Below are 25,066 nucleotides of genomic sequence, written 5' to 3'. Positions count from 1 at the left end.
TACTGGGTTTCTTTTAGAAGACAGTGTCCCTAGACAATTGTTCACTTTGTCCATGCCCTAAAATGTTCTTGCTTCTTATCTTTTTCACAACACATTCCTAGCTGAACTGGTATTCACAAAAAGCTCGTTGTCACCTGTTTTCTGTCTTTATGTGATAGTAGAAGATGTATCGCAGAGTATGCAGAAAAGGATTAGAAAATTGGAACTATTTGTACTCTCTTTGGATTCCTTTTTGATTTCTTTTTCCTTTAGAAAACATTTCCCCACACTTTATTTCTCCAGACTTTCACCAGCAATTAGAACAGTCAGGGGTATCTGATATATGAAAAGTGCTTATATGTAGCATATTCATTTACACTTGTTTATTGGTTCCTATTAAAGCTGAATATTTCAGCACATTAGCATGTGATATTTTGCTTTTTGATGCACAAAAGTGGACACCCACTTGTGAAATTTAGGTATAGGCATATGACTGTGTAACTTAATCAGGACTGTGTATATTTTACAGGTATGTATCACAACCATTTATGTAAGTTACATTCTTAAGTGTCGGTGAGTCTTAATTGTTGAACTAATTCTTTGTGAACAAGCCACCTATATTGTCTTATCCATCATCATCGGAGGTTTACAAGTTTCAGACTTTGGGCCTCATTACCAAGCTGGCGGTCATGAGACCACCAGCCTCACCGTGGCAGTCCTTCCACCGTAGAGCTGGCGGTAAGGGCTGGCACATTAAGAGTTGTGAGGCTTGGCAGACACCAAGCCTCCACAACCCTGCCTGGCCTGCCAGAGAGGTCACACCTCTACAGCCTACAGCCGGTGGTCAGCACCTCCAACCCAGCGGCAGGCCTCAGCCTGCCATACGGATTAAGAGGCTGCAAACTGACAGGCTTTCCGTGGTGGTCACCCTGCCACAAAAACTGTGGCAGTCACGCACCCAGCAAGAGGAATCTCCATTCCTGTTGCCGGCAAACACATGCAAACATGTCCTACACATGCACACATCCACCCCCACCCGTCCACACACTCACAAATACCCCCGCCCCTTCACGCATGCGTGCATTCACATACACACCCATTCAGCACTCACATTCATCCACACAGACACCCCCACTCACTCACTCACATTCATCCACACAGACACCCCCACTCACTCACATTCATCCACACAGACAACCCCACTCACTCACATTCATCCACACAGACAACCCCATACATGCACACATACCTGCACACACACATTCACATTCAACTGCATACCACCCTCCTTCCCCCTCCACAGATACGCACACATGCACCCACATACACAGGCACCCTTCCCCCCTTTCCAACACCCACTTACCTTCTCCGTCGAGGAGGACATCCAGGAGAGGATGGGTCCTGGTGGTCTTGCATCACCAGCAGGACTCCACTAAGTCATATTATGGCTTGTAATGTTGCGGGCGGAGTCCTGCTGCTGTGGCGGTGCCGGCGATGCACCCACCTCTGCATCACCGACTGTCAGCACAAATGCTGGTGACTTTCCACCACTAATCTGGTGGACGGCTGCCATCAACCGTAGTATGGCGGTCTGCAGACCATCAGCACTGGCAGTCTAGTGGCAGGTTTGGCTTTGGTAGTCAGTGAAACTGACCATCAAAGTCAAAATGAAGGCCTTTCTCTTTGAAGACCCTAAATAAATCTCTATTACATGCTATTTATCTTCTTTAGACCTTAGGTCAGGGAACAGGAATGCATTCTCACCCTTAAATAGTAGACACTCTATTTCATTATTTTCTCTTCCAAACTCTTCTATTTTTTCTTTGATTCATAAAGCTGATATTCAAAGAGGGACCACTGTTACATCTTCACTCATATGTAGCAGCTCTATGCATCAAACTTTAGTACGTTATCGCACATGGGTTTTATGGTAATTTTGAAGCCACAACATCAATCAGTGTTTTGATATGATCTGCTTGTTGTACAAGGAAGGAGGGCTGAAGCAAGAAGGGATGAACGAGTGAGGAAAGATGCCAGTGGGACCCAGGCTGTTATGTCCTGTAGGTATGCATAATAGAAAAAATAATGGCTGCCAGCCTTCGAAAAATAAACTGAACTATTGCATGAATAGCCAAGCAAAATACATTTAGGGAGGTGACTGAACTGGATAGCCCAGTACTTAATTTGTATAAGTGTTGCTGGTGCCAAAGCTCTGCTCAGAAGACCACGACCAGTATCATTAAATGTTGGTGCAAGGAATCCAAATGCTGCATAGTCTTGAGTCTACCTCATGCCTCTTTAATCCACAAGAAGGGGCCTGCGTCTTTACCTCATTCTTTCAGATGCCTGCTTTCTCCCTTTGTGATGGGGTTTCAGTCTTTGTTGTCTTTGTCTTTCTTCCCAATTTGTGTGTTTGTCTATTTCTTTCAGTAAATGTCTGATGAGGAAAATTAAGTGCTGGCTCCCAAGGTGGGCAACCACAAGCTTGTAGCAAACACTGTATATAACTAGTAAAGAGGAATGTCAGTGGGAGTGGCCTTGGCCTTCACAGTATATTGCAGCAGCATATATGAATACTATTGTGTGTTTTCCCCTCCACACAGTGCAGACAAGCTGCACTGCCTGTGTACTATATTAAACCAAAAACATACAGATCTGAGAAAATACTGTTCAAATTGTTCGGGATCTTAGAGATTAGGAAAGGATGAGTACAATTTAGCTTTTGATAAATTAAATAAAAATATGGGGTTCTTTTCCTGGCAGACACCACACATCAGAGGGAGGCGAGTAACTAGTGACCTGTGAAGGGTGATGTATTTGGGAGTTAGGCTACAGAAACCACAAAACGTTTGGTCTCATTTGACATGCTACTAGGTTGAGCTGTGGCTCCTCTGTCCTTTGAGGGGGTGAGAGTCTCAATGACTGTGGTTGCTACATGTTATAGTTCCATAGGGCCTTCCACACTTCATCCCAAATAACTTTGACATGCACAAAAAGGTCTCCTTGATCTGTGTTGGCTCCATGCATGTTTCCTAACGGAGTCATGCCCAAGGCCAGTGGGGATTTCTTTATTTACTTCAGTAAGGGTGACCCCATCCAAATGAGGATATGTCACCTTTGGGAATTGTTGGGCCATCTACATTAAAAAAGGAGTTTCTTCCTTGCGAGCAGTAGCAAGACTTCCTGGAAGAACAACACACAGCACATTTTGCAATGTAGACTGCACATTTTGAATAATAAGTTATCAGATGTATTTAGATTTGTTGGAAGAATAATTGAAAAAAGTTCATATGTATATTTTATGTTACGCAGGTAAAGAGTGTAAACTTGTCAGAGGGAGAACAGCTTTCTATACGTGGAGTGGGTGAAGATGGACTAGTGGTGTTAGCCAATGAAACACTATTGGTTGAAGGTCAGGTGATCCGAAGCCCAACAAATACGATTTCAGTTTACTTCCGGACTTTCCAAGATGAAGGAATTGGCACTTTCCAACTTCATTATCAGAGTAAGTTTGATTTCCCTTTAAAAAATAGACTTTATCAAATATATCATCATTATATCTTGTAACACATGTTGTAGCCGTTTAGCACTAATCATGAGCCCACATTATGTAAGTGGGTGTTTCTTACTACTCAAATGTCTGTTCACCTTCCCCCAGGTTGTATAAACTATGCATTATTCAATTCCTTGTAAGAATGGGTGCAACATCTACCAGTGGGATTTTCCTACCAGTGTGGTCATCAGCTTGTCTGTTTCAGTAAGTAGATGGGGTCTTGTATTTGTTGGAGCATCCTCATTCCAATAAGACACCCTGTAATTCCAGTGCTGAGGATGAACTTTATGTTGTGTGCACACAAGGTTTGCACTATAAGGCTAGAAAAGATTTTGTAGGTCCAAATTTGAAAGTTTGCAGAAGAACCAGTTTCTCTCAAGGAGTCCTGCTAGTATATGACAGCACCATAGCGTCATCCTCCACTGCTGGAGAGACCACATGACCCTATTCCTCCAAGCACAGCCATGTCCTTTGGTGGTCCAATAGACTGATAGGCAAAAGTGGCAAGGCCGGCCTCCTGACAAGAGAGAAATTCCTTTACAAAATCCCTCTCCATTTTTGCCAGACAATAACATCTATTGTCTATCAACAAAATGTACTCAGCAGGAAGCAAATGTGATGTAGTACTGGTAATAGCTTTTCATAGCCTTTTATTGAACTTCTAAATGCTCATGTATCTATCACTCAATAAGTCTATATGTCTACTTAGGTTGACTTTTTGTTAAAGAAATATTAATTGTTTAGGCAACATGACACACAGAGATTTACACCTAACCTCTTTAACTTGCAGAAACTCGAAAACATAGTTGCTTTCTGGCTCTTTAACAAAATTGATATTCTAATATAGTCACATATTAATAGCCCCTACCTAAAGTCGGGGCTCTAAAGCCCTCAACCTTTTGCAACATCAGATAACTGTCTGTAGGTTTAAATGCTATGGGGCGATGCTAGACAGCATAGTGATATGCATCCTCAAACTCTGTATAACATTTTAGACCAGATTATTATTATTTATTTGTTTTGGTTTTAAAATGCTTTATTAGGAAAAGAGCGGGGACATCATAACAATGACAAAACAATAGTTGGAACATCATTATAATTTATTAGAATGTTGAATATTATGCTATTGTAACCATAAAAAGGAAAACAATGTACATAGTTAAATTAAGTAATAGTAAAACAAAATCTTATTTAAAGGAGTTGATGAGTTTTCTAGTAAATAGAAGGAAAGTGAAGACGAAGGGAGGGGGAGAAAGGGAATATAATTACTTGAACAACATTTTCAAAAGAACAACATAACTAACAAAATTGCATAAATTATCAATTGAACATAAAATAAAAGACAATAACAGAGAAGTGAACACATGAAATTGTGTTAAAACATAGAATTCAATAATGACCAGGGATGTTTGAAAGTCTGATGTGGCAAATGTTGAGAAGTGTAAAAGCAGGCATTAGTAATCTTTAAAAAGGTAGTAAGGGGTAACCACAGTAAGGCACTGCTGTGAGGTAAAAGTATGTGTTTGCATAACATTTATCCAGTTTATGATAATGGCATACCACCAGGTTTTATAAGAGATATTAGTTGTGTATTTCCAGTTAATAGTAACCTGTTGAAATGCAATGTCAAGTAAACGGTTCAGTAATTTAGTACTAGAAAAATCTTCATAGGGGCTACCAAGAAAAAGAGAGGTAAACATGAAAAGAATGGAAGCACAAAAAATTGGTTAATTTGTTACCAAACCTATTGACAAAAAACGCAAGTTATAGGAACAGAACATTACCTGTGTTTTAGGTCACTTACAGGAAATAAACATAAACAACAATTGAAATCACATGCAATAACATAATGAAACATGGATTGTGGAGTAAGGTAAAGTCTATTAAAAATTAAAAAAAACACAGTGTGCATAAGACTAGCCATTCTAGACTTTATTTTAGTTTTAAGCCATATTTTGTCCCAAAGAGAGGTTAACCACCACTTGTGGCCCAATTCGGCTTCTCGCAAGGAATCCATTAAAGATGTAGGTCTTAAGATTGGAAAGAAAATAACAAAGTAAATGTAAGGGAAGCCTACTAGAAAGAATCTGCAGAAGAGAATGAGTATAACGATCTTCAGGAGAAGTCTCAGGTAACGTTACTAAAATGTCCAAAAAGAGGTTCAATAAAATAGAGAATCTAGATTTAAAGAATTTGGGACAATTGAATTGTATTGAAATTTGGGAAAAGAGAGAAGAGTATCATTATCAAATAGATTACAAATCTAATTTAATTCCTTGCTGTTTTCATATTTTCCAGAAAATAGGTTTATTGTTGAGTTGGATCAACATATTATACAATATGGGGAGTTAGTAAAAGCCGACACAATTTAATAAAGTACTAAGAGATCGGGGTAGCACTCGACACGTATTTGAAAATTGGAGAAGACAAACGGGCAAGATAGTCCTGAAAACAAACAAACAAAAACAAAAAACAAGAGACTGTTCTATAGATAACTAACATGATGTGAATTGGTAGGAGCTATGAAACATCTAACACTTAGCTTGACAAACAGAAAAAGCCTCATGATATTGCTGGAAGTGAGGAAAATTCACTCCTCCATTATATTTATGGTGGCTGAGTATAGATAGAAAGATACAAGATTTTTTTCTATTCCATAAAAACTTAGGCAAAAATGAGTCTATTTTCTTGAAATATGTGTGAGGAATATGGACATGAATCAGTGATAACGCATAAAGAACAATAGGGATGATGATCATCTTATTGGAATCCATACTGCCCCACCAAGATAAGAAAAAAGGAATTCTATTTGGAAAGAAGAGATTCAGTTTTAGTAGGAAGGTCTGTAAGAGTGAGAGAAACAAAAGAAGAGATGGAATTGGTAAACCAAAGTCCTAAATATTTAGGAGGAGCAGGAGCATAGGCAAAGTCAGAAGAGATGTTTAGTGCGGTATTTACTCAATGGTAAACTTTAAGTTTTACCAAAATGCACTTTATAACCTGAGACACATGAGGAGGAAGAAATATCTTGAAAGAGAGCAGGTACAGAAGTTTCAAGACTAGAGATGAAAAAAAAGAATATCCTTAGCATAAGCAGCTAGGTTTAAATGGTGCAACTCACACTAGAAACCGGAGATCAGCGAGTTATTCCAGACTTTTAAAAGAGACGATTCCAATTCCATAATAAATAAGAGAGGTGATAGGGGACAACCTTGTCAGATGCCTCTTTGAAGTGTGAAGTATGAAGAAGTTAAACCATTCACTGTAACCAAAGCCTTTGGAGAAGCGTACAGTGCGGCTATGTGGGAGAGAATTTTATGTCCAAAACCATACCATTGTAAAAGTCTAAACATAAAAGACCAGTTAAGTCTATTTAAGGTTTTTCCAGCATCAATAGTAATGGCAACAAGGGTGGAGTTATGGGTAGAGGCCTTAGTCAAGATGCTTAAAAAGAGCCTAGTACAGGCAGAGCCCCTGCGCCCTATAATGAAACCAGCTTGCTCTGGACAAATCAATTTGGGTAGAAAGGATGATAATTGCAAAGCAAGAAGTTCAGCAAAGATCTCTTAGTCTACATTAACTAAGGAGATATGGCGATAATTTTTAAATAAGGTAAGATATTTACCTTTGTGTTAGCTGAAAAGAAAGAAAATAAGTGTTTGAGAAAGGTAAATGTGCTCTGAAGTCAGCAATCTTGGAAGTCTCATCCTGCAGGTCCCTGATCCTTTGCTTTGCTAGTTCGAGTCTAGATTCCTTGGAAGGCTATTTTGCATCTAAGTTCTGTATCCTGATGTTAGTTTCACCCACAAATGGGTTCAGAGCTCGTATTTCATCTACCAGAAGTTACATAAGTGTGGAAGAAGATGATTCATCAATTGAGGGAGGATCCTGTTTAAAGAGCTTGGCAAGCATGTCTGTTTGGCAGTTGGGTGAGGCTTAGCAGCAATGATAGGCATATTGTCTAAAGATGTAGAAGTTGCCATTGATTTACAGTGAAAGGCAGCCAATAGGCTGGTTAATCAATCACTTCATAGGAAGTTTACTTTTCCCTAGTCTCCCCACCCAAAAGGGGAAACAATTGTCAAGAAGAAAGCCCAATGAAAGTCATATTCCTAGAGGAATTATAATACAAAAGTACATGAGAGAGAATATCTGCTTGTAAAGAATATAGACCGTATAAATGAGAAAAATGATTATTGAATGAAGTATGGAGAGTGAAAAATTATGAAATTATGGAAAATATGTCATGCTAATGATAAAACCAAAATAACCAGTTTATGGTTCGATGGATGGCACATGCTGAAAATACCACTGAAGAGAGGGAGAAAAGACTTCCAGCAGGGCCAGCAGGGGGCAGAAACAGTGGTGCTTAGAGGAAAGCAAAATGGACACTGCTATTCTGAAGAGAGACGCGGGCAGGCTGTGAACAGAAAATTCTGCTTGAAAAGTTGGAGTAAGCAGCACTCAGAGCCATGCTTCATGCTGCCTAGAACAGGAAGCAGAAATGCAGCATGTGAAAATGGCCCTCTCTGAAGGGTTACCCCAAACATTTTGACTTCCTCCTCCCTTTTCCCTTTTTTTCTGACCTAATTTGTGTAGGCCTTAGGACTCTGCACACTTTACCATAGCTGACCAGTGCTAAAGTGCTTGTTGTCTCTCCCCTAAACATAGTAACACTGGCTCATACCCAATTGGCATATTTATTTTACTTATAAGTCCCTAGTAAAGTGCACTACATGTGCCCAGGGCCTGTAAATTAAATGCTATTAGTGGGGCTGAGCCCTGATTGTGCCACTCAGATAAGTAGCACCTCAACCATGTCTCAGGCTTGCCATTGCATGGCCTGTGTGTGCATTTTCACTGCCACTTCGACTTGGCATTTACAACTACTTGCCAAGCCTTAAACTCCCTTTTTATTACATATAAATCACCCCTAGGATACTAAGGTAGGCTCTAGGTAGCCCACAGGGCAGGGTGCTATGTAAGTAAAAGGTAGGACATTTGCTTGTAAGTTTTACATGTCATGGTAGTGAAACACACCCTACTGTGAAGCCTGCTTCTCTCATAGGCCAGCACTGGGAATTCCCTTGTATGCCTTTAAGTGGTAATTTCTGGTCCGAGAGGAGTGCCATTGTAATTTTAGGTATGCTTGGAATGGTAGTGAGAAACCCTGCTTACTGGTGAAGTTGGATTTAACATTACTATTTTATATATGCCACTTGTAGAAAGTAGGCATTTCTCTACACATACTGCTCTCTTTGCCTTACAGCCTGTATCCAATCCACATCTGGTCTGTGCTGGATGGCAGCTCCACTTGTGCAATCCACCCTTACAGCCATAAACATAGGACACTCAGCTGCATCTGCATTCATCTGCATACTGATGGGTCTTCCTGGGCAGGAAGGGTGGAGGGGGCTCTCACTTGCACTTCAAAGGCTAGTAGCCTGACCTCACACAAAGAGCTGATAACCCCCACATATCTCCTGGCAGACAGGACTGGGTTGGAAGGGGAACTGGTGCACCTCAAAACCAATCTTTGAAGTCTCCTCCACTTCAAAGGCGTATTTAAGTACATATACAAGGTCTGTGACCCCCCTAAAATCAGACACTACTGGAACTACAAATGGAATCTGTCAGAGAGGCTGCTGTGCAGCCAAAGGCCTCATCTGGACTGATTTTCTGGAAGGACTGCTCTCCTGCTTATTACCTTGCTGCCTGCTGCTCCCTGACTCTGCTGGAAGGACTTTGCCTTTCCCCACAAGTGATCTCCCGAGGCTTGGACTGAGCTTGCCTCCTGTTAAGAAGACTCGGGCTAATAAAAACTCCACCAGAGAGAGATAATCCACATCCTCAGAAAATCGAAGCAACACCTTCAAAAATCGACGCATCGCCTGCAGAATCGACGCAGCGCCTGTCTTGCAGCTGGAAAATCAACACAGCACCTACCAGTTCAATGCAGTGCCTGTTTCCTCCCTGCAGCATGTTTTGGATTTTCAACGCATCATCCTTGGGTGTCAAATATCCACTCAAAGCAGTAAGGAGCCAAGGCTGCGCACCTGGAAATCTACGCATTCTTTGCCCTCGAGGAAAGACTCAACGCATCACCTTTGCCGCACTGGAAAGATCAGTGTATCACTTTATTTTCTATGGATCATCTCCTCTGTGGCCCTCTGCGTCACTTTTTTTGACACATCCCAGGTACTTTGCACTAAAAAAATACATCCATTGATTCCTATGGATTAAGACTTGCTAATCGTCTAAAAAGTGATATCTTGACTTGTGCATATTGGATTCTTGTCGTTTTGGTCTTATTTCATTCAGACAAATGTTATCTATTTTCCTAAACTGGTGTGGACTACTTTTTGTGGTGTTTTCACTGTGTTAATATATGAGTTATTGCACAAATCCTTTAAACATTCCCTTCTAAGTTGAGCCTGCCTGCTCTGTCCCAAACTACCCAAGGGTGAACACAGGATAATTTAGGTTGTGTTGTGACTTACGCTGAGTAGGAATGTGATCAGTTTCTAACTGGCTGAAATGAGTCGGACACTAAAGAAGGTGTGCCACCACTCGGAGTTCCCGCAGCCATGTGGCCATCCTCCTTGACGTCAAAGCCACCTGGATTGATAACTAGAAAATTGAAGACCATGGAAGAAATTTCCCTAGAAATATATAAAAAAAATAAAGCCTCCTTGTTAGAAATGGGGTTTTTGGTTGGCAGTCAGGTTGCCCTCTGTCCAAGCAAGAACCCTCACTCTAGTCAGGGTAAGTCACACACAATCCAAAATCAGCCTGTGCCCACCCTCTGGTAGCTTAGCATGAGCAGTCAGGCTTAACTTAGAAGGCAATGTGTAAAGCATTTGCGCAATAAATCATACAATACTATAATATAACACCACAAAAATACACCACACAGTGTTTAGAAAAATATATAATATTTATCTGGGTATTTGCAGGTCAAAACGATCAAAGTTGCAATATGAATTTGTAAAGATATCACTAAAAAGTGATATAAAGTGTCTTAAGTCTTTATAAAGTAAACAAAGTCTCTTTCAAGCACAAAGTACCTGATTTGGAGTGGAAAATCTCCGCAGAGGGCCGCAGAAGAGGAGATGCGTGGAAAAATGGTGTGTGCGTCGGTTACGCCCCTTCACACACAGACTTGTGTCGTTATTTTTCATGCGGGGAGACGTGTGTCGTTCTACGGGAGGAAAAATGGTGTGTGCGTCGGTTGCGCCCCTTCACACACGGACTTGCGTCGTTATTTTTCTCTCGGGTAAGACGTGCGTCGTTTTCCGGCACGCGGACTGTCTCCTTCTATGGGTCGCGGGGATTACCAGATGTCCCGGGTCTGTGCGTGGATTCTCCTGCTTGTTTTCCGGCTGCGCGTCGTTCCGCGGGGCTGTGCGTCGAAGATTCGATCTCACAGCAGGCGTCGCGTCGATTTCTCCTCTGGAAGTCGGACGGCGTTGTCCTTGCGAGGCCGTGCGTCGAAGTTCCGGTCGTCCCGAAGACGTGGCGTCGATCAGCGTCGGTGTGCAGCGGAACAAGCTGTGCGTCATAAATTTCGGCGCACAAAGCGTCCAAGTGAAAGAGAGAAGTCTTTTTGGTCCTGAGACTTCAGGGAACAGGAGGCAAGCTCTATCCAAGCCCTTGGAGAGCACTTTTACAGCCAGACAAGAGTTCAGCAAGACAGCAGGCCAACAGAAAGGCAGCAGTCCTTTGTAGAAAAGCAGACAGGTGAGTCCTTTGAGCAGCCAGGCAGTTCTTCTTGGCAGGATGTAGTTTCTGGTTCAGGTTTCTTTTTCAGCAAGTGTCTGATGAGGTAGGGCAGAGGCCCTGTTTTATACTAAATTGTGCATTTGAAGTGGGGGTGACTTCAAAGAGTGGCTAAGAAATGCACCAAGCCCCCTTTCAGTTCAATCCTGTCTGCCAGAGTCCCAGTAGGGGGTGTGGCAGTCCTTTGTGTGAGGGCAGGCCCTCCACCCTCCCAGCCCAGGAAGACCCATTCAAAATGCAGATGTATGCAAGTGAGGCTGAGTACCCTGTGTTTGGGGTGTGTCTGAGTGAATGCACAAGGAGCTGTCAACTAAACCTAGCCAGACGTGGATTGAAGGGCACAGAAAGATTTAAGTGCAAAGAAATGCTCACTTTCTAAAAGTGGCATTTCTAGAATAGTAATATTAAATCCGACTTCACCAGTCAGCAGGATTTTATATTACCATTCTGGCCATACTAAATATGACCTTCCTGCTCCTTTCAGATCAGCAGCTGCCACTTCAACAGTGTATGAGGCAGCCCCAATGTTAGCCTATGAAGGGAGAAGGCCTCACAGTAGTGTAAAAACGAATTTAAGAGTTTTACACTACCAGGACATATAACTACACAGGTACATGTACAGCCTTTTACCCACACAGCACCCTGCTCTAGGGGTTACCTAGGGCACACATTAGGGGTGACTTATATGTAGAAAAAGGGGAGTTTTAGGCTTGGCAAGTACTTTTAAATGCCAAGTCGAAGTGGCAGTGAAACTGCACACACAGGCCTTGCAATGGCAGGCCTGAGACAAGGTTAAGGGGCTACTGAAGTGGGTGGCACAACCAGTGCTGCAGGCCCACTAGTAGCATTTAATCTACATGCCCTAGGCACATAAGGTGCACTTTACTAGGGACTTATAAGTAAATTAAATAGCCAATCATGGATAAACCAATCAGTAGTACAATTTACACAGAGAGCATATGCACTTTAGCACTGGTTAGCAGTGGTAAAGTGCCCAGAGGTCAAAAGCCAACAACAACAGGTCAGAAAAAATAGGAGGAAGGAGGCAAAAAGTTTGGGGATGACCCTGTCAAAAAGCCAGGTCCAACACTCCTGATGTAAAGCAACACAGCATTTTGCAGACATGCCAGAAATGTATGAGGTCATGTCCTTTCTTAGCCATAGCACACTTGTGTCAAATACGTGATGCTGGAAACCAAGCAAGTAATTTTCTGGTTTCTGTACTGATGCAACACAAATCAGTGTCATGAGTCATTGATTTCTATTGTAACTTACCCTGTCTAACCATCAAGAAGATTAGTGATGACATCAACAATACTGAAAGAGTTTAGACACATTAAAGTGTGTCAATAAACATGGGGCAAACACTAGCCCTCCCTGTGCGATAGGTCATTCAGGCAATGCCTTCCAGCTGTGCGCTTTATGTATCCTGCTGTTCACTGGTTCACATCCCAACATAACTGTTAGACATTTGGTGTCTAATTGGCAGAGGTATGCACCCCGTCCACGTAGGTACCACAATCCTAGCCAGGTTAAGTCAAATACGCAAGCTAAATTAACCTGTGCTCACCCTATGGTAGCTTGACATAGAGCAGGTTGGCTTAACTTAAGAGGCTATGTGTAAAGTATTTATGCAACACTTAAATTAAAATAACACAGTGGAAGACACCACAAAAAGACTCCACACGAGTTTAGAAAAATAGAGAATATTTATCTGAGTAAAACAAGACCAAAATCTAATAATTAGAATTAGAGATATGAATTTTTAAAGATTAGTGCCCTCATTAAATCCCTGGCGGACGGTGCAGTGTGGGCAGTAGGACCGCAATCAGGCTGGCCGTAATTACCGCCCCATTATGACCGAACCATTGGCCAACCATTGGCCAACCATTGGCCAACCCGCCAATGTCCCACACCGTCCACGACGGCGGTAACGACCGCCAGGCTGGAGACAACAGTCTTCAGCCTGGCGGCCGTCACTAGTCCGCCTGCGGTATCATGACCCCGCATACCGCCATGAATTTAGTTGATTTTGAACCGCTACGAAATCCAGGGCGGTAGGCACTATCAGTGCCAGGGAACCCTCCCCCTCCCCAGAATCCTCCCCCAACACCCACGACCCCTCTACCACCCCCAAAGGTGGTACGGCCCCCTCCCCACCCCCTCCCCCCCCACTTCCATAGGCCACCCTAAACACAACCGCCACTCCCCCACTCATGCACGCACACACCACTCACACACATACATGCGCACATACAAGCACACATTCACACATACATAGAAGTTACATCACCACTACACACATCACACCTTCCGCAAACATACACGCACCCACACACCCCCTCTAAACACTCACACTCACACCCCCATTCATGCACACACCACACAACACACCACACCCACCTCCCCTGTCGGATGATCACCTTACCTGCTTCGGTGGTCCTCCGGGAGGGAACGGGATTCATGAGGGCTGCTTTGCCGCCAGCACCCCATCACCAGAACACCGCCACGCCGAATACTGGTACGTAATTCGGTGGGCGGTGTTCTGATGACGTGGCGGTAACGGAGGAGCAGCCACCACTACACTGCTGACCGCCAGTATGGCTGCTGGTGGATCTCTGTCCAAATAAGGGCATAGGGTCGCCACCAGTCATAATCTGGTTGGCGGAAGACTGCCAACACTGGCGGTCTTCTGTCCGGCTGGAACTCAACGGTCTTTGTAAAAGACCACTGAGGTCGAAATGACGGTCTAAATGTGAAAATAGTGCTTAAAAGTCAATATCAGTCAAAAGATTACTTGAGTTCATGAGGGACTGGTGCAAATCCAAAATCCAGGTGGACCGTATGGAGTGTATGCTACTACAGAACCCTTTGCTGGGTCCTCTGAAACAGGACCTTTGATGGAGCAATGCTTTGGCGACAAGGACACAATGCGTTGATATTTTTACTGCACATGGGGCACTGCGTCGTCATCGAGCTTCGTGGAAGTGAATGCAATGCATTGTAATTGAGCCACACACAATGTCATCGTTGGGCCATGCAGTCTGTGAACTTGCTGTCATCATCAGCTGCTGCATCACAGTTGATAATGCGATGAGCCGCTTTTCTCCCGCACATGGGGTGATGTGCCGTTTTTTGCAGGTTTTAGCTGCAGAACCCACTTTTGAGGCCCAGGCATGGATGGGGCGTCTCTGGTAAGGGTAGATCTCACAGATGCTAGAGTCCAGCAGCACCAGGAGAGTTGCAATAAGTCTTTGATGTTCCTGAGAATGTAGAAGTCAGGGGACAAGCCAGCAAGCACTTGGAGATTCTTTGGTTCTTTGGATGCAGAGAGCAAGTCCATTCCCACTCACTGCAGGCAAGAAGCAGCAGGCTGCGGGCCAATACAGCAAAGCAAAGAGCAAAGAGCAAAGGCCCTCATTACAACCCTGGCGGTCATAGACCGCCAGGGTGGATGTCCACGGAAGCACCGCCAACAGACTGGCGGTGCTTCATGTGGAATTCCGACCGCGGCTGTAAAGCCGCGGTCGCCCAGCCGGGTCCGGCGGTTTCCCGCCGGACCCGCCCCGGCTGGCAGAATCCTCCAAGGCGGCGCTGCAAGCAGCGCCGCCATGGGGATTCCGACCCCCTTCCCGCCAGCCTGTTTCTGGCGGTTTTGACCGCCAGGAACAGGATGGCAGGAACGGGTGTCGTGGGGCCCCTGGGGGCCCCTGCACTGCCCATGCCACTGGCATGGGCAGTGCAGGGGCCCCCTAGCAGTGCCCCAGAATGATTTTCACTGTCTGCATCGCAGACAGTGAAAATCGCGACGGGTGCAACTGCACCCGTCGCACCCCTGCAACACCGCCGGCTCCATTCGGAGCCGGCTTCTATGTTGCAGGGCCTTTCCCGCTGGGCCGGTAGGTGCTCCTTTGGCGGGCGCCCGCCGGCCCAGCGGGAAAGCCGGAATGGCCTCCGTGGTCTTTTGACCGCGGAGCGGCCAAATGGCGGTGACCGCATGGCGGGCGGCTACCGCCGCCCGCCGCGGTCAGAATGACCGCCAATGTGTCTGTCCCTCCATAGCACAGCAAGCCATAGGCCAACACAGCCATGCAGCTGGCGTCTGGTAGAGCGACCCTGCACACCTCCTGGAGGGGGAACACCGGCCAAAGAATAAGCTAGCTCAATAACCTGCTTCAGCCACCGCCCAATGGAAAGAGAGAATGCTTTCTCCCCCATAGAAGAAGAACCAAAGGATAGAAAATGGGAGTCAGATTTGAGAAAAGACCGGCTCCGCTCTAGATAGACCAAAAGAGCCCTATGAACCTAAAGACCAATCCAAATCCCTTTCACATGAGCCACCGAATGCAAGGAAGAGAACACAATCTCCAGAGAACGATGAAACTGAGAGGCCACCTTGGGAACAAAGGAAGAATCCAGATGTAACACTACCTCATCCTCGGAAAAAGTCAAAAAAGTTTCTCTAGCCATTAAAGCACCCAAATCCCCACTGCATCTAGCTGAGGTGATGGCAACCAAAAAAAAAACCTTGAAAGTCAAAAATTGAATATCTGCGGCCTCCAGAGGGTCAAACGGGGATGAGACCAAAGAACAAAGCATCAGAGGCACATACCAAAATTGAAAAAGACGCTTCAAAAGAGGACGGGAAAGAGAAAAACTCTTTAACAGATGGGAAACCAAATCCTCCAAATCTGCGAGGTTACCCCACAGGGCACGAAAAGCCTTAATAGCAGCCCATTGAGCTCTCCAAGTAGAGACAGCCAGGTGTTTCTCAAAACCTTCCCACAAGAACTGAAGAACAGTAGGCAAGGAACAATCCAACTGAGAAAAACCAAGGGGAGAAAACCACTGCTGAAAATTACTCCAATGCCTAGCATAGGATTTCATAGTAGACGGCTTACGTGACTGCTGAATGGCCACTCCTAAATATCTGGGAATGCCCTAAGCTGCAACCCCTGCCTTTCAACTTCCAAACCGATAGTCGAAGTTTCCATAGAGGCAGATGAGGAACTGACCGTAGAGGGGAGGGAAAAAGAGGAAGAAACCAAGGACCCTGTGCTGACAACAACCGGATAACAGGGACAACAGGGACAACAGGGACTACTAGAATCACCCACCTGTCCTCCCTCAGCAACGAGCCAGAAACCTGGGAATGAGGGGGATAGGTGGGAAAGCATAAAAGAGCCGGGTTGGCCAAGAGACCGCCAATGCCTCCACCCCCCCATGTCCCTGGCTGAGGACCCCGAGAGCAGAACAGAGGAACCTGAGCAGTGAGCCGGGAAGCAAAGATGTCGAGGTAAGGTATGCCAAACCTCTCGCACATCATGAGAAACGGCTCCCGAGAAAGAGAAATCTCCTGCAAAGAGGGAAAACACCTCCTGAGGGAGTCCCCCACTCCATTGTCCACCCCACGCACATGCACTGCAACCAGGGACTGAAAGTAGAGTTCGCCCTAGTGAAACAACCTCTGCGCCACCAAATTGAGAGACTTGGACTGAATTCTGCCCTGGTTGTTGAGGTAGGCCACTTGACCATGTTGTCGGATCAAACTACCAAGTTGTCACCAATTAGAGAACGATGAAACCCCATGCAAGCCCGGAACATGGCCATAAGCTCCCTCCAAGTGGACGAACGCCTCTCTTCCTGAGGACACCATCGGGCCTGAAGAGGCAGGCACCTCCTGGTTGTACTGGTGCGACTGAGGATCCCAACAGGAGAGCAGATGAATCCACAAAGGACGGAGATGTAATCGAGCCCAGGGAACAGTAAACACTGCTGCAGCCATGAGACCCAACAAACGAAGCCACTTCAACTGAGACAGAAACTCCAGAGACTGTAAGACATAGATCCTGGCAGAAAAACCCGGTTGAGATCCGTGCGAAAGCGAGCCCCAATAAATGTCAGACCCTGAGATGGATTCAACTGGCATTTGCCCCATTTCAGCAGAAACCCATGTCTTTGCAGAGTGGAACAAACCAACTGAAGATCCTGCACAAGCTGGGCTCGGGAGGGAGCATGAAGTAACCAGTCATCGAGATAAGAGTACAAGTGCACAACTTGGAGATGGAGAGATGCTACCAGTAGAGCAACCACTTTTGCGAACACCCATGGGGCAGATCGAAGGCCATACAGAAGGACTCTGAACTGATAGTGATACCCCTGGATGCAGAACCAGAGAAATTGTTGAGACAATTGATGCACCAGAACATGGTAGTAGGCATTCTAAAGATCCAGGGTGAATAGAAAATGATCCTGAAGCACCAACGGAATGATCCTCTGTAAAGTCTCCATTTTGAAGGGGACATGGCTGACAAAGTTGTTCAGAGCCTTCAAATACAAAACCAGCCTGAAGCACCCGTATGTTTTGGAACCAAAAATGTTATGGAACAGAAACCTTGACCTTGTTCCAGCTGTAGTACCATCACCACTGCCTTTTTCTATTGCAACGAACAGATGCCCAACATCAGCGCATCCTGTCTGCTAGGGTCTGATGGCCATGGAGTGGGACGTACCTCTGACTGAAGAGGCACTGTCCCAAATTCGATTTGATAACCATAGCGAACAATGTCCAGAACCCACACATCTGAGGTGGTGAAAGTCCATGCCGGAAGAAAATGCTGCAAACGGCCCCCAACCTCAAGATCTATGACAGTCATATGGTCAGGAACAAGACTTAGGAGGGAGGGAGACTTCTGTTTCTTGTCCCTGCATAAGCCCAGCGGAAAACGGCCTTGTGATCTCACAAACTGTCTCCTGCTGGAGCCTGAATGGGAGATTTTTTGCTCAACAAACTGCGATCTCCCACAGTGGAACGAAAAGAAAAAGAATGTTTCTTCTCCTTCAAAAGCTTATGCAATTTCTTCTATAATTCAACACCAAACAATACTTTGCCCTGGAATGGGAGTCGTAACGCTGAAGCTTTTTGTGCTGCATCCGTTTTCCAGTCCCTGAGAACCAGATTCCTGCGAGCAGACACACAAGCCCCCTCAGCCAGAGTTAATGCCCATATAACATCAGAAGAAATATCCAATAGGAATTCTACTTGTCGCTCAATAATGGACATCAACCCTGAGCAATCCGAAGACCCATCCAGAGCACTATTCAATGCCTTGAGATCCAACAGTAAAAACTGAGCAACGTAAGTCCCGTAAATTCCAGCCCTCAAAGCCAAATGAGTCCCCGAATAAGCCTTTTTAAGGGACACATCCACCTTCTAATCCACAGCATCACAAATCATTGCATCCTCAGCCACGGAAGTGCGCCATACTAACCTTGCCACAAAAGAGTAAATAGGCACAGAATCAGGCAACAGCTGGGCCATATCCTGCAAAGGGTGCAACTTGGCCATAAAACGTGGCAGAATAATCTTGTCAGGGACAATCTACTCATGCCTAATTACTTCCTGAATGCAAGCATGAATAGGCACATCAAGGGAACAGTACTCTGGAACTGTCGCAAAAGAGACCTAGAAGTGGTTTCAGGAGCCTCATCCTCCAGAAATTCCATGTGCACATTAACATGCTTGACCAGAGGAGGCAACAAATTCCTGGAAAGATGGATGCCTTTTTGCTCCTCCGGAGAAGGACCCTCCAACTCCGAACTGGAAGAGGGCGAATCAGCTGCCCCAGCCGGAGCCATAACAGGGAGGACTGCCTGTAACTTCAATAAAGTCTCACAAATCAATTTGCGCAGATGGACATCGTCTCACTTCCTGCTCCTTCGAGCACGCTCATGAGAAGAGGAGGAAGATGAGAAGAGGAGGAAGAAAAGGAAGAAGGAGAGGATGAAGAAACCTGCACATGCTTCCGCTTCGAAGTGTGTTTTCCCATCGTAAAACGACACACCCTGAAACAGCAGAACAACAAGAGCCAGCAACGACCACAGCTCACTGAGCAACCTGTCAATTTTTTTTAAAAAGGGGGGGGGGCGGGCAGCAAGCCCTAGAGTCCACGGCCCTAACTGGAGGGAAATGACTGACAAAACTAGGAAAATAAATAAATACATTAAAAAAGAGAACATCGCCCTCACCGAACTGCCCCAAAAGAAACAAGAGTGCAGAAGCAGAAAAGGGCCCAGAAAAAGTGTCACCCAACCGGGGCCTCAAAATCAGAAAAAGCATAATCCACTTACCGGCACATCACAGCCACAGCACCAGGTTCTCCGTGATGTTGCACGAATGACACTTCAACCCAAGAGCACAGGACGCAAGCTTCCGCTGCCTGAAGCTACCCCAGCCACACACAGCCGAACACAGGACCCGCTAAGCGGCATGTCGGCAGAACAGCATGCAACTGCCCCCACCGGGGGCCAGATACCCGAGCGGAAACGTACTGGAATCCTGCCTCCCCACCGCCAAGCCAGAGGAAGCAAATCATGCTGCCCGAGCCCCGCAGAAGCAGCACATCCTGGTGTCCCTGAATTAAGGGGCGAGGACGGTGGGACCTGGGGGTAATGTTGTGCATGTTTCTCGAGTCAACGTGTACAGTTGGTAAAGTTGATGACATCAAGACAGTCCATAGTCACAGCAATGATTAAGACATGAGTGTGATATGGGCTGTAATGTATTACCCCTTTTCCAGATGACCCCTTTCACAGATGGCTCCCCCCCAAAACCCAGAGCTCGCCACCCCACGCAGGACTCTTGTAGATCTGTGTGGCTACCAGCTATGTCACTTTTTACAAATTCCTCGCACATATTGCAGGGTACCCTGGCCCATCATTTGATGTTGCACCACAGGATATGTAAATAAATACGTTGTAAATAACCACAAAGAATAGTTTTGCTCTTCTTGGGTGCTGAGATGTTTGCATTGTGACTTATTCTGCTCCTGCTAGTCAGTACTCGAAGGAGTGACCTGATTAGTTTTGATTAGAACAGAACTAAAAACAATATTTTTCTTTTTCCTAATTATGATCTGCAATCAAAATAAAATGTACTTGTATAGTAATTCGCTTATGAAACCCACTGCTTGTGAGTTCTGTTGCAGGAACAAGATAGATTGCAGGATGATCACTGCTCACGCTTGTCCTTTTTTTCTGTAATACAGGGGAAACATGGAAATATGATGACTTAGGGGTCTGTTTCATTGTTGTTTCTGTTTCTATCATCCCGTGCAAAACATATATGCTGCAGCTGAGCCGTTCTTTTCAAATTTATGTCTTTGTTGTCTCGTAGTTTTTATGCTGAGCTGCAACTTTCCCCGGAGGCCTGATTACGGAGATGTCACAGTAATGGATCTGCACGCCGGCGGAAAGGCCCATTTCCATTGTTATCTGGGATATGAACTGCAAGGATCCGACGTGCTTACATGCATCAATGCATCCAAGCCCCACTGGAGCGCCATGGAACCCGTCTGCTCAGGTACTCTGTCGATTAGTTATGAAGATACTATTCCATGCTATAGTAAAATTACTGTATATGTTTGCCAGTAAAATGTATCTTAGGCGATGTTAACACACAGCTTAAATGAAGAGTATAAAGGAAAGTAAATGTGCTTTAAACTGGCTAAAACACCATCATATTAAAAATATATAATCTAGTACAACTTCAGATATTTGCTCAAACATAAGGCCCTATTTACTTATTGCAATTATGTTAGAAATGGGGTTTTTGGTTGGCAGTCAGGTTGCCCTCTGTCCAAGCAAGAACCCTCACTCTAGTCAGGGTAAGTCACACACAATCCAAAATCAGCCTGTGCTCACCCTCCGGTAGCTTGGCACGAGCAGTCAGGCTTAACTTAGAAGGCAATGTGTAAAGCATTTGTGCAATAAATCATACAACACCATAGCATAACACCACAAAAATACACCACACAGTGTTTAGAAAAATATATAATATTTATCTGGGTATCTTCAGGTCAAAACGATCAAAGTTGCAATACGAATTTGTAAAGATATCACTGAAAAGTGATATAAAGTGTCTTAAGTCTTTAGAAAGTAAACAAAGTCTCTTTCAAACACAAAGTACCTGGTTTCTGGTGAAAAATCTCCTCAGAGGGCCACAGGAGAAGAGGTACGTGGAAAACTGGTGTGTGCGTCGATTTCTCCTCAGCACACACGGACTTGCGTCGTTATTTTCCACGCGGGGAGTCGTGCGTCGTTTTCCGGCGCGCGGACAGTCTCTTACTGTGGTTTGCGAGGAGTACCAGATGTCCCGGGTCTGTGCGTGGATTTTCCTGCTTGTTTTCCGGCTGCGCGTCGTTCTGCGGGACTGCACGTCGAAGTTTCGATCTCACGGCAGGCGTCGCGTCGATTTCTCCTGCGGAGTCGGGCGGCGTTGTCCTTGCGAGGCCGTGCGTCAAAGTTTTGATCTCACGGCAGGCGTCGCGTCGATTTCTCTTGGGAAGTCGGGCGGCGTTGTCCTTGCGAGGCCATGCGTCAAAGTTTTGATCTCACGGCAGGCATTGCGTCGATTTCTCCTGGGAAGTCGGGCGGCGTTGTCCTTGCGAGGCCGTGCGTCAAAGTTTCGGTCTCACGGCAGGCGTCGCGTCGATTTCTCCCGGGAAGTCGGGCGCCGTTGTCCTTGCGAGGCCGTGCGTCAAAGTTTCGGTCGTCCCGAAGGCGTCGCGTCGATCAGCATCGGTGTGCGGCGTTTTTCTTGCCGCGGAACAAGCTGTGCGTCGAAAAGTTCGGCGCACGGAGCGTCCAAGAGGAAGAGAGAAGTCTTTTTGGTCCTGAGACTTCAGGGAACAGGAGGCAAGCTCTATCCAAGCCCTTGGAGAGCACTTTTACAGCCAGACAAGAGTTCAGCAAGGCAGCAGGCCAACAGCTAGGCAGCAGTCCTTTGTAGAAAAGCAGACAGGTGAGTCCTTTGAGCAGCCAGGCAGTTCAGCAAGGCAGCAGTCCTTTGTAGAAAAGCAGACATGTGAGTCCTTTGAGCAGCCAGGCAGTTCTTCTTGGCAGGATGTAGTTTCTGGTTCAGGTTTCTTCTCCAGCAAGTGTCTCTCATGAGGTAGGGCAGAGGCCCTGTTTTATACTAAGTTGTGCCTTTGCAGTGGGGGTGACTTCAAAGAGTGTCTAAGAAATGCACCAAGCCCCCTTTCTGTTCGATCCTGTCTGCCAGAGTCCCAGTAGGGGGTGTGGCAGTCCTTTGTGTGAGGGCAGGCCCTCCACCCTCCCAGCCCAGGAAGACCCATTCAAAATGCAGATGTATGCAAGTGAGGCTGAGTACCCTGTGTTTGGGGTGTGTCTGAGTGAATGCACAAGGAGCTGTCAACTAAACCTAGCCAGACGTGGATTGAAGGGCACAACAAGGTTTTAGTGCAAAGAAATGCTCACTTTCTAAAAGTGGCATTTCTAGAATAGTAATATTAAATCCGACTTCACCAGTCAGCAGGATTTTATATTACCATTCTGGCCATACTAAATATGACCTTCCTGCTCCTTTCAGATCAGCAGCTGCCACTTCAACAATGTATGAGAGCAGCCCCAATGTTAGCCTATGAAGGGAGCAGGCCTCACAGTAGTGCAAAAACGAATTTAGGAGTTTTACACTACCAGGACATATAACCACACAAGTACATGTCCTGCCTTTTACCCACACAGCACCCTGCTCTAGGGGTTACCTAGGGCACACATTAGGGGTGACTTATGTATAGAAAAAGGGGAGTTCTAGGCTTGGCAAGTACCTTTAAATGCCAAGTTGAAGTGGCAGTGAAACTGCACACACAGGCCTTGCAATGGCAGGCCTGAGACAAGGTTAAGGGGCTACTGAGGTGGGTGGCACAACCAGTGCTGCAGGCCCACTAGTAGCATTTAATCTACATGCCCTAGGCACATGTAGTGCACTCTACCAGGGACTTACAAGTAAATTAAATAGTCAATCATGGATAAACCAATCAGTAGTACAATTTACACAGAGAGCATATGCACTTTAGCACTGGTTAGCAGTGGTAAAGTGCCCAGAGGTCAAAAGCCAACAACAACAGGTCAGAAAAAATAGGAGGAAGGAGGCAAAAAGTTTGGGGATGTCCCTGTCAAAAAGCCAGGTCCAACATGACCCCCTACCAGCCTAAAGCCAGGGGAGAACAATCACTAGCCTGATGTACTTCCCTGTTTGAGGCGACAGAACAAGGACCCAGGCCCACAACAGCAGGGGCATACTCCAGTTCTTCGCCTCCCTGACTCCAATTGGATCCCTCTGTCCATACTCTCAGGGCCCACTAAGCCAACCCATGGGGAACCTTTCTCCTTACCTGCGGATCCCATCTGTGCAGCACCTAACCTTACTTTGCTCACAGATGTATCCCAGGAGCAGGATAGTACCACCATGACCAACACAGTGGTGTTGCCCACTCTACCCCCGGGGTGTGACACTTGTCCCCTCCCCAGGGATAACTCTGTCCACCCGGACAGCAAGCCACAGTGATTACTGACAGCTGCCAGGGATGAGAGCCAGGCCCCAGGCCTCTCAAAGCTCTCCAACCACTGTGGCTGTGGAGAGTGGGGGGCGGTAGCCCCAGGTGCTGGGCACCCTTTAACCACTCTCCCTTCCACCAGGTCAGGGATGACAGCCTGAACCTGGTCCTCCCCTCTGGGGCTCTGTACCCTCCCTCCTGGAGCGGTACCCCCAGAGTCCAACATGGTCAGGGTGCTTACAGAAGTCGCCCTGTACCATTCCTCCACCAGTGCAGGGCTGTTAACCTGCAACTGGCCCTCCAACCTGGGTTCTGTACCTTCAGGTTGGACTAGGGCCCGGGGTGAGGCTTCCCTCCCCCTGCCCTCCCTTCTGGGGTCCAGCACCCTCCAACTAGGAGTGGCCTCCTCAGAAGACAACATGGTAGGGGCACTGTTATCAGTAGCCCCTCCCTCCAGGTCCGGGGGGACACCCTGAACCTGGTCTTCCAGCCCAGGGTCTGTACCCTCAGACTGGATCACTGCCTGGCAAACCAGGACTTTCTGGGAGGCACACCTACCCCCCCACCAGGTCAGAGTTTAACCTCTGCACCTGATCATTCAACTCAGAGTCACCACCCTGAAGTTGAACAATTGCCTGGCACGCCAGGACTTCCTGGAGGGCACACTGACCCTCCACCAGGTCAGAGTTTAACCTCTGAACTTGGCCATCCAACTCAGAGTCACCACCCTGAAGTTGTACAATTGCCTGGCACACCAGGACTTCCTGGAGGGCACACTGACCCTCCACCAGGTCAGAGTTTAACCTCTGACCCTGGTTCTCCAACCTAGGGTCACCACCCTGAGGTTGGGCAACTGCCTGGCACACCAGGACTTTCTGGGAGGCACACCTACCTCCCACCAGGTCAGAGGTTAACCTCTGAACCTGGTTCTCCAACCCAGGGTCACCACCCTGAGGTTGAACAATTGCCTGGCACGCCAGGACTTCCTGGGGGGCACACCTACCCCCCACCAGGTCGGAGTTTAACCTCTGAACCCAGTTATCCAACCCAGAGTCAGCACCCTGAGGTTGGACAACTGCCTGGTACACCAGGACTTTCTGGGGGGCACACCTACCCCCCAACAGGTCAGAGTTTATCCCCTGAACCTGGTTAGCCAACCCAGAGTCACCACCCTGAGGTTGAACCATTGCCTGGCAGGCCAGGACTTCCAGGGAGGCACACCTACCTCCCACCAGGTCAGAGTTTAACCTCTGAGCCTGGTTCCCCAACTCAGGGTCACCACCCTGAGGTTGGGCAATTGCCTGGCACGCCAGGACTTTCTGGGGGGCACACCTACCCACCACCAGGTCAGAGTATAACCTCTGAACCTGTTCATCCAACCCAGAGTCAACACCCTGAG

The 25,066-nt window shown here is 46.3% G+C and overlaps 1 protein-coding gene across 2 annotated transcripts in view; it reads left to right on the top strand.

The window, feature by feature from the left end:
• SEZ6L (seizure related 6 homolog like) overlaps window positions 1–25,066 on the top strand; it is a 1,547,572-nt gene that overhangs the window by 865,400 nt on the left and 657,106 nt on the right. For both annotated transcript variants that reach the window (XM_069214699.1, XM_069214700.1), the window contains exons 4-5: window positions 3,292–3,484; window positions 20,487–20,672. In XM_069214699.1, the coding sequence (XP_069070800.1) occupies window positions 3,292–3,484; window positions 20,487–20,672 (379 nt within the window). The remainder of the gene's footprint in view (window positions 1–3,291; window positions 3,485–20,486; window positions 20,673–25,066) is intronic.

Source organism: Pleurodeles waltl, chromosome 11, assembly GCF_031143425.1.
Source record: "Pleurodeles waltl isolate 20211129_DDA chromosome 11, aPleWal1.hap1.20221129, whole genome shotgun sequence".
Classification (NCBI taxonomy): Eukaryota; Metazoa; Chordata; class Amphibia; order Caudata; family Salamandridae; genus Pleurodeles; species Pleurodeles waltl.
Note: the sequence above shows the minus strand (reverse complement) of the source record. Positions and strands in the feature narration are given on the sequence as shown.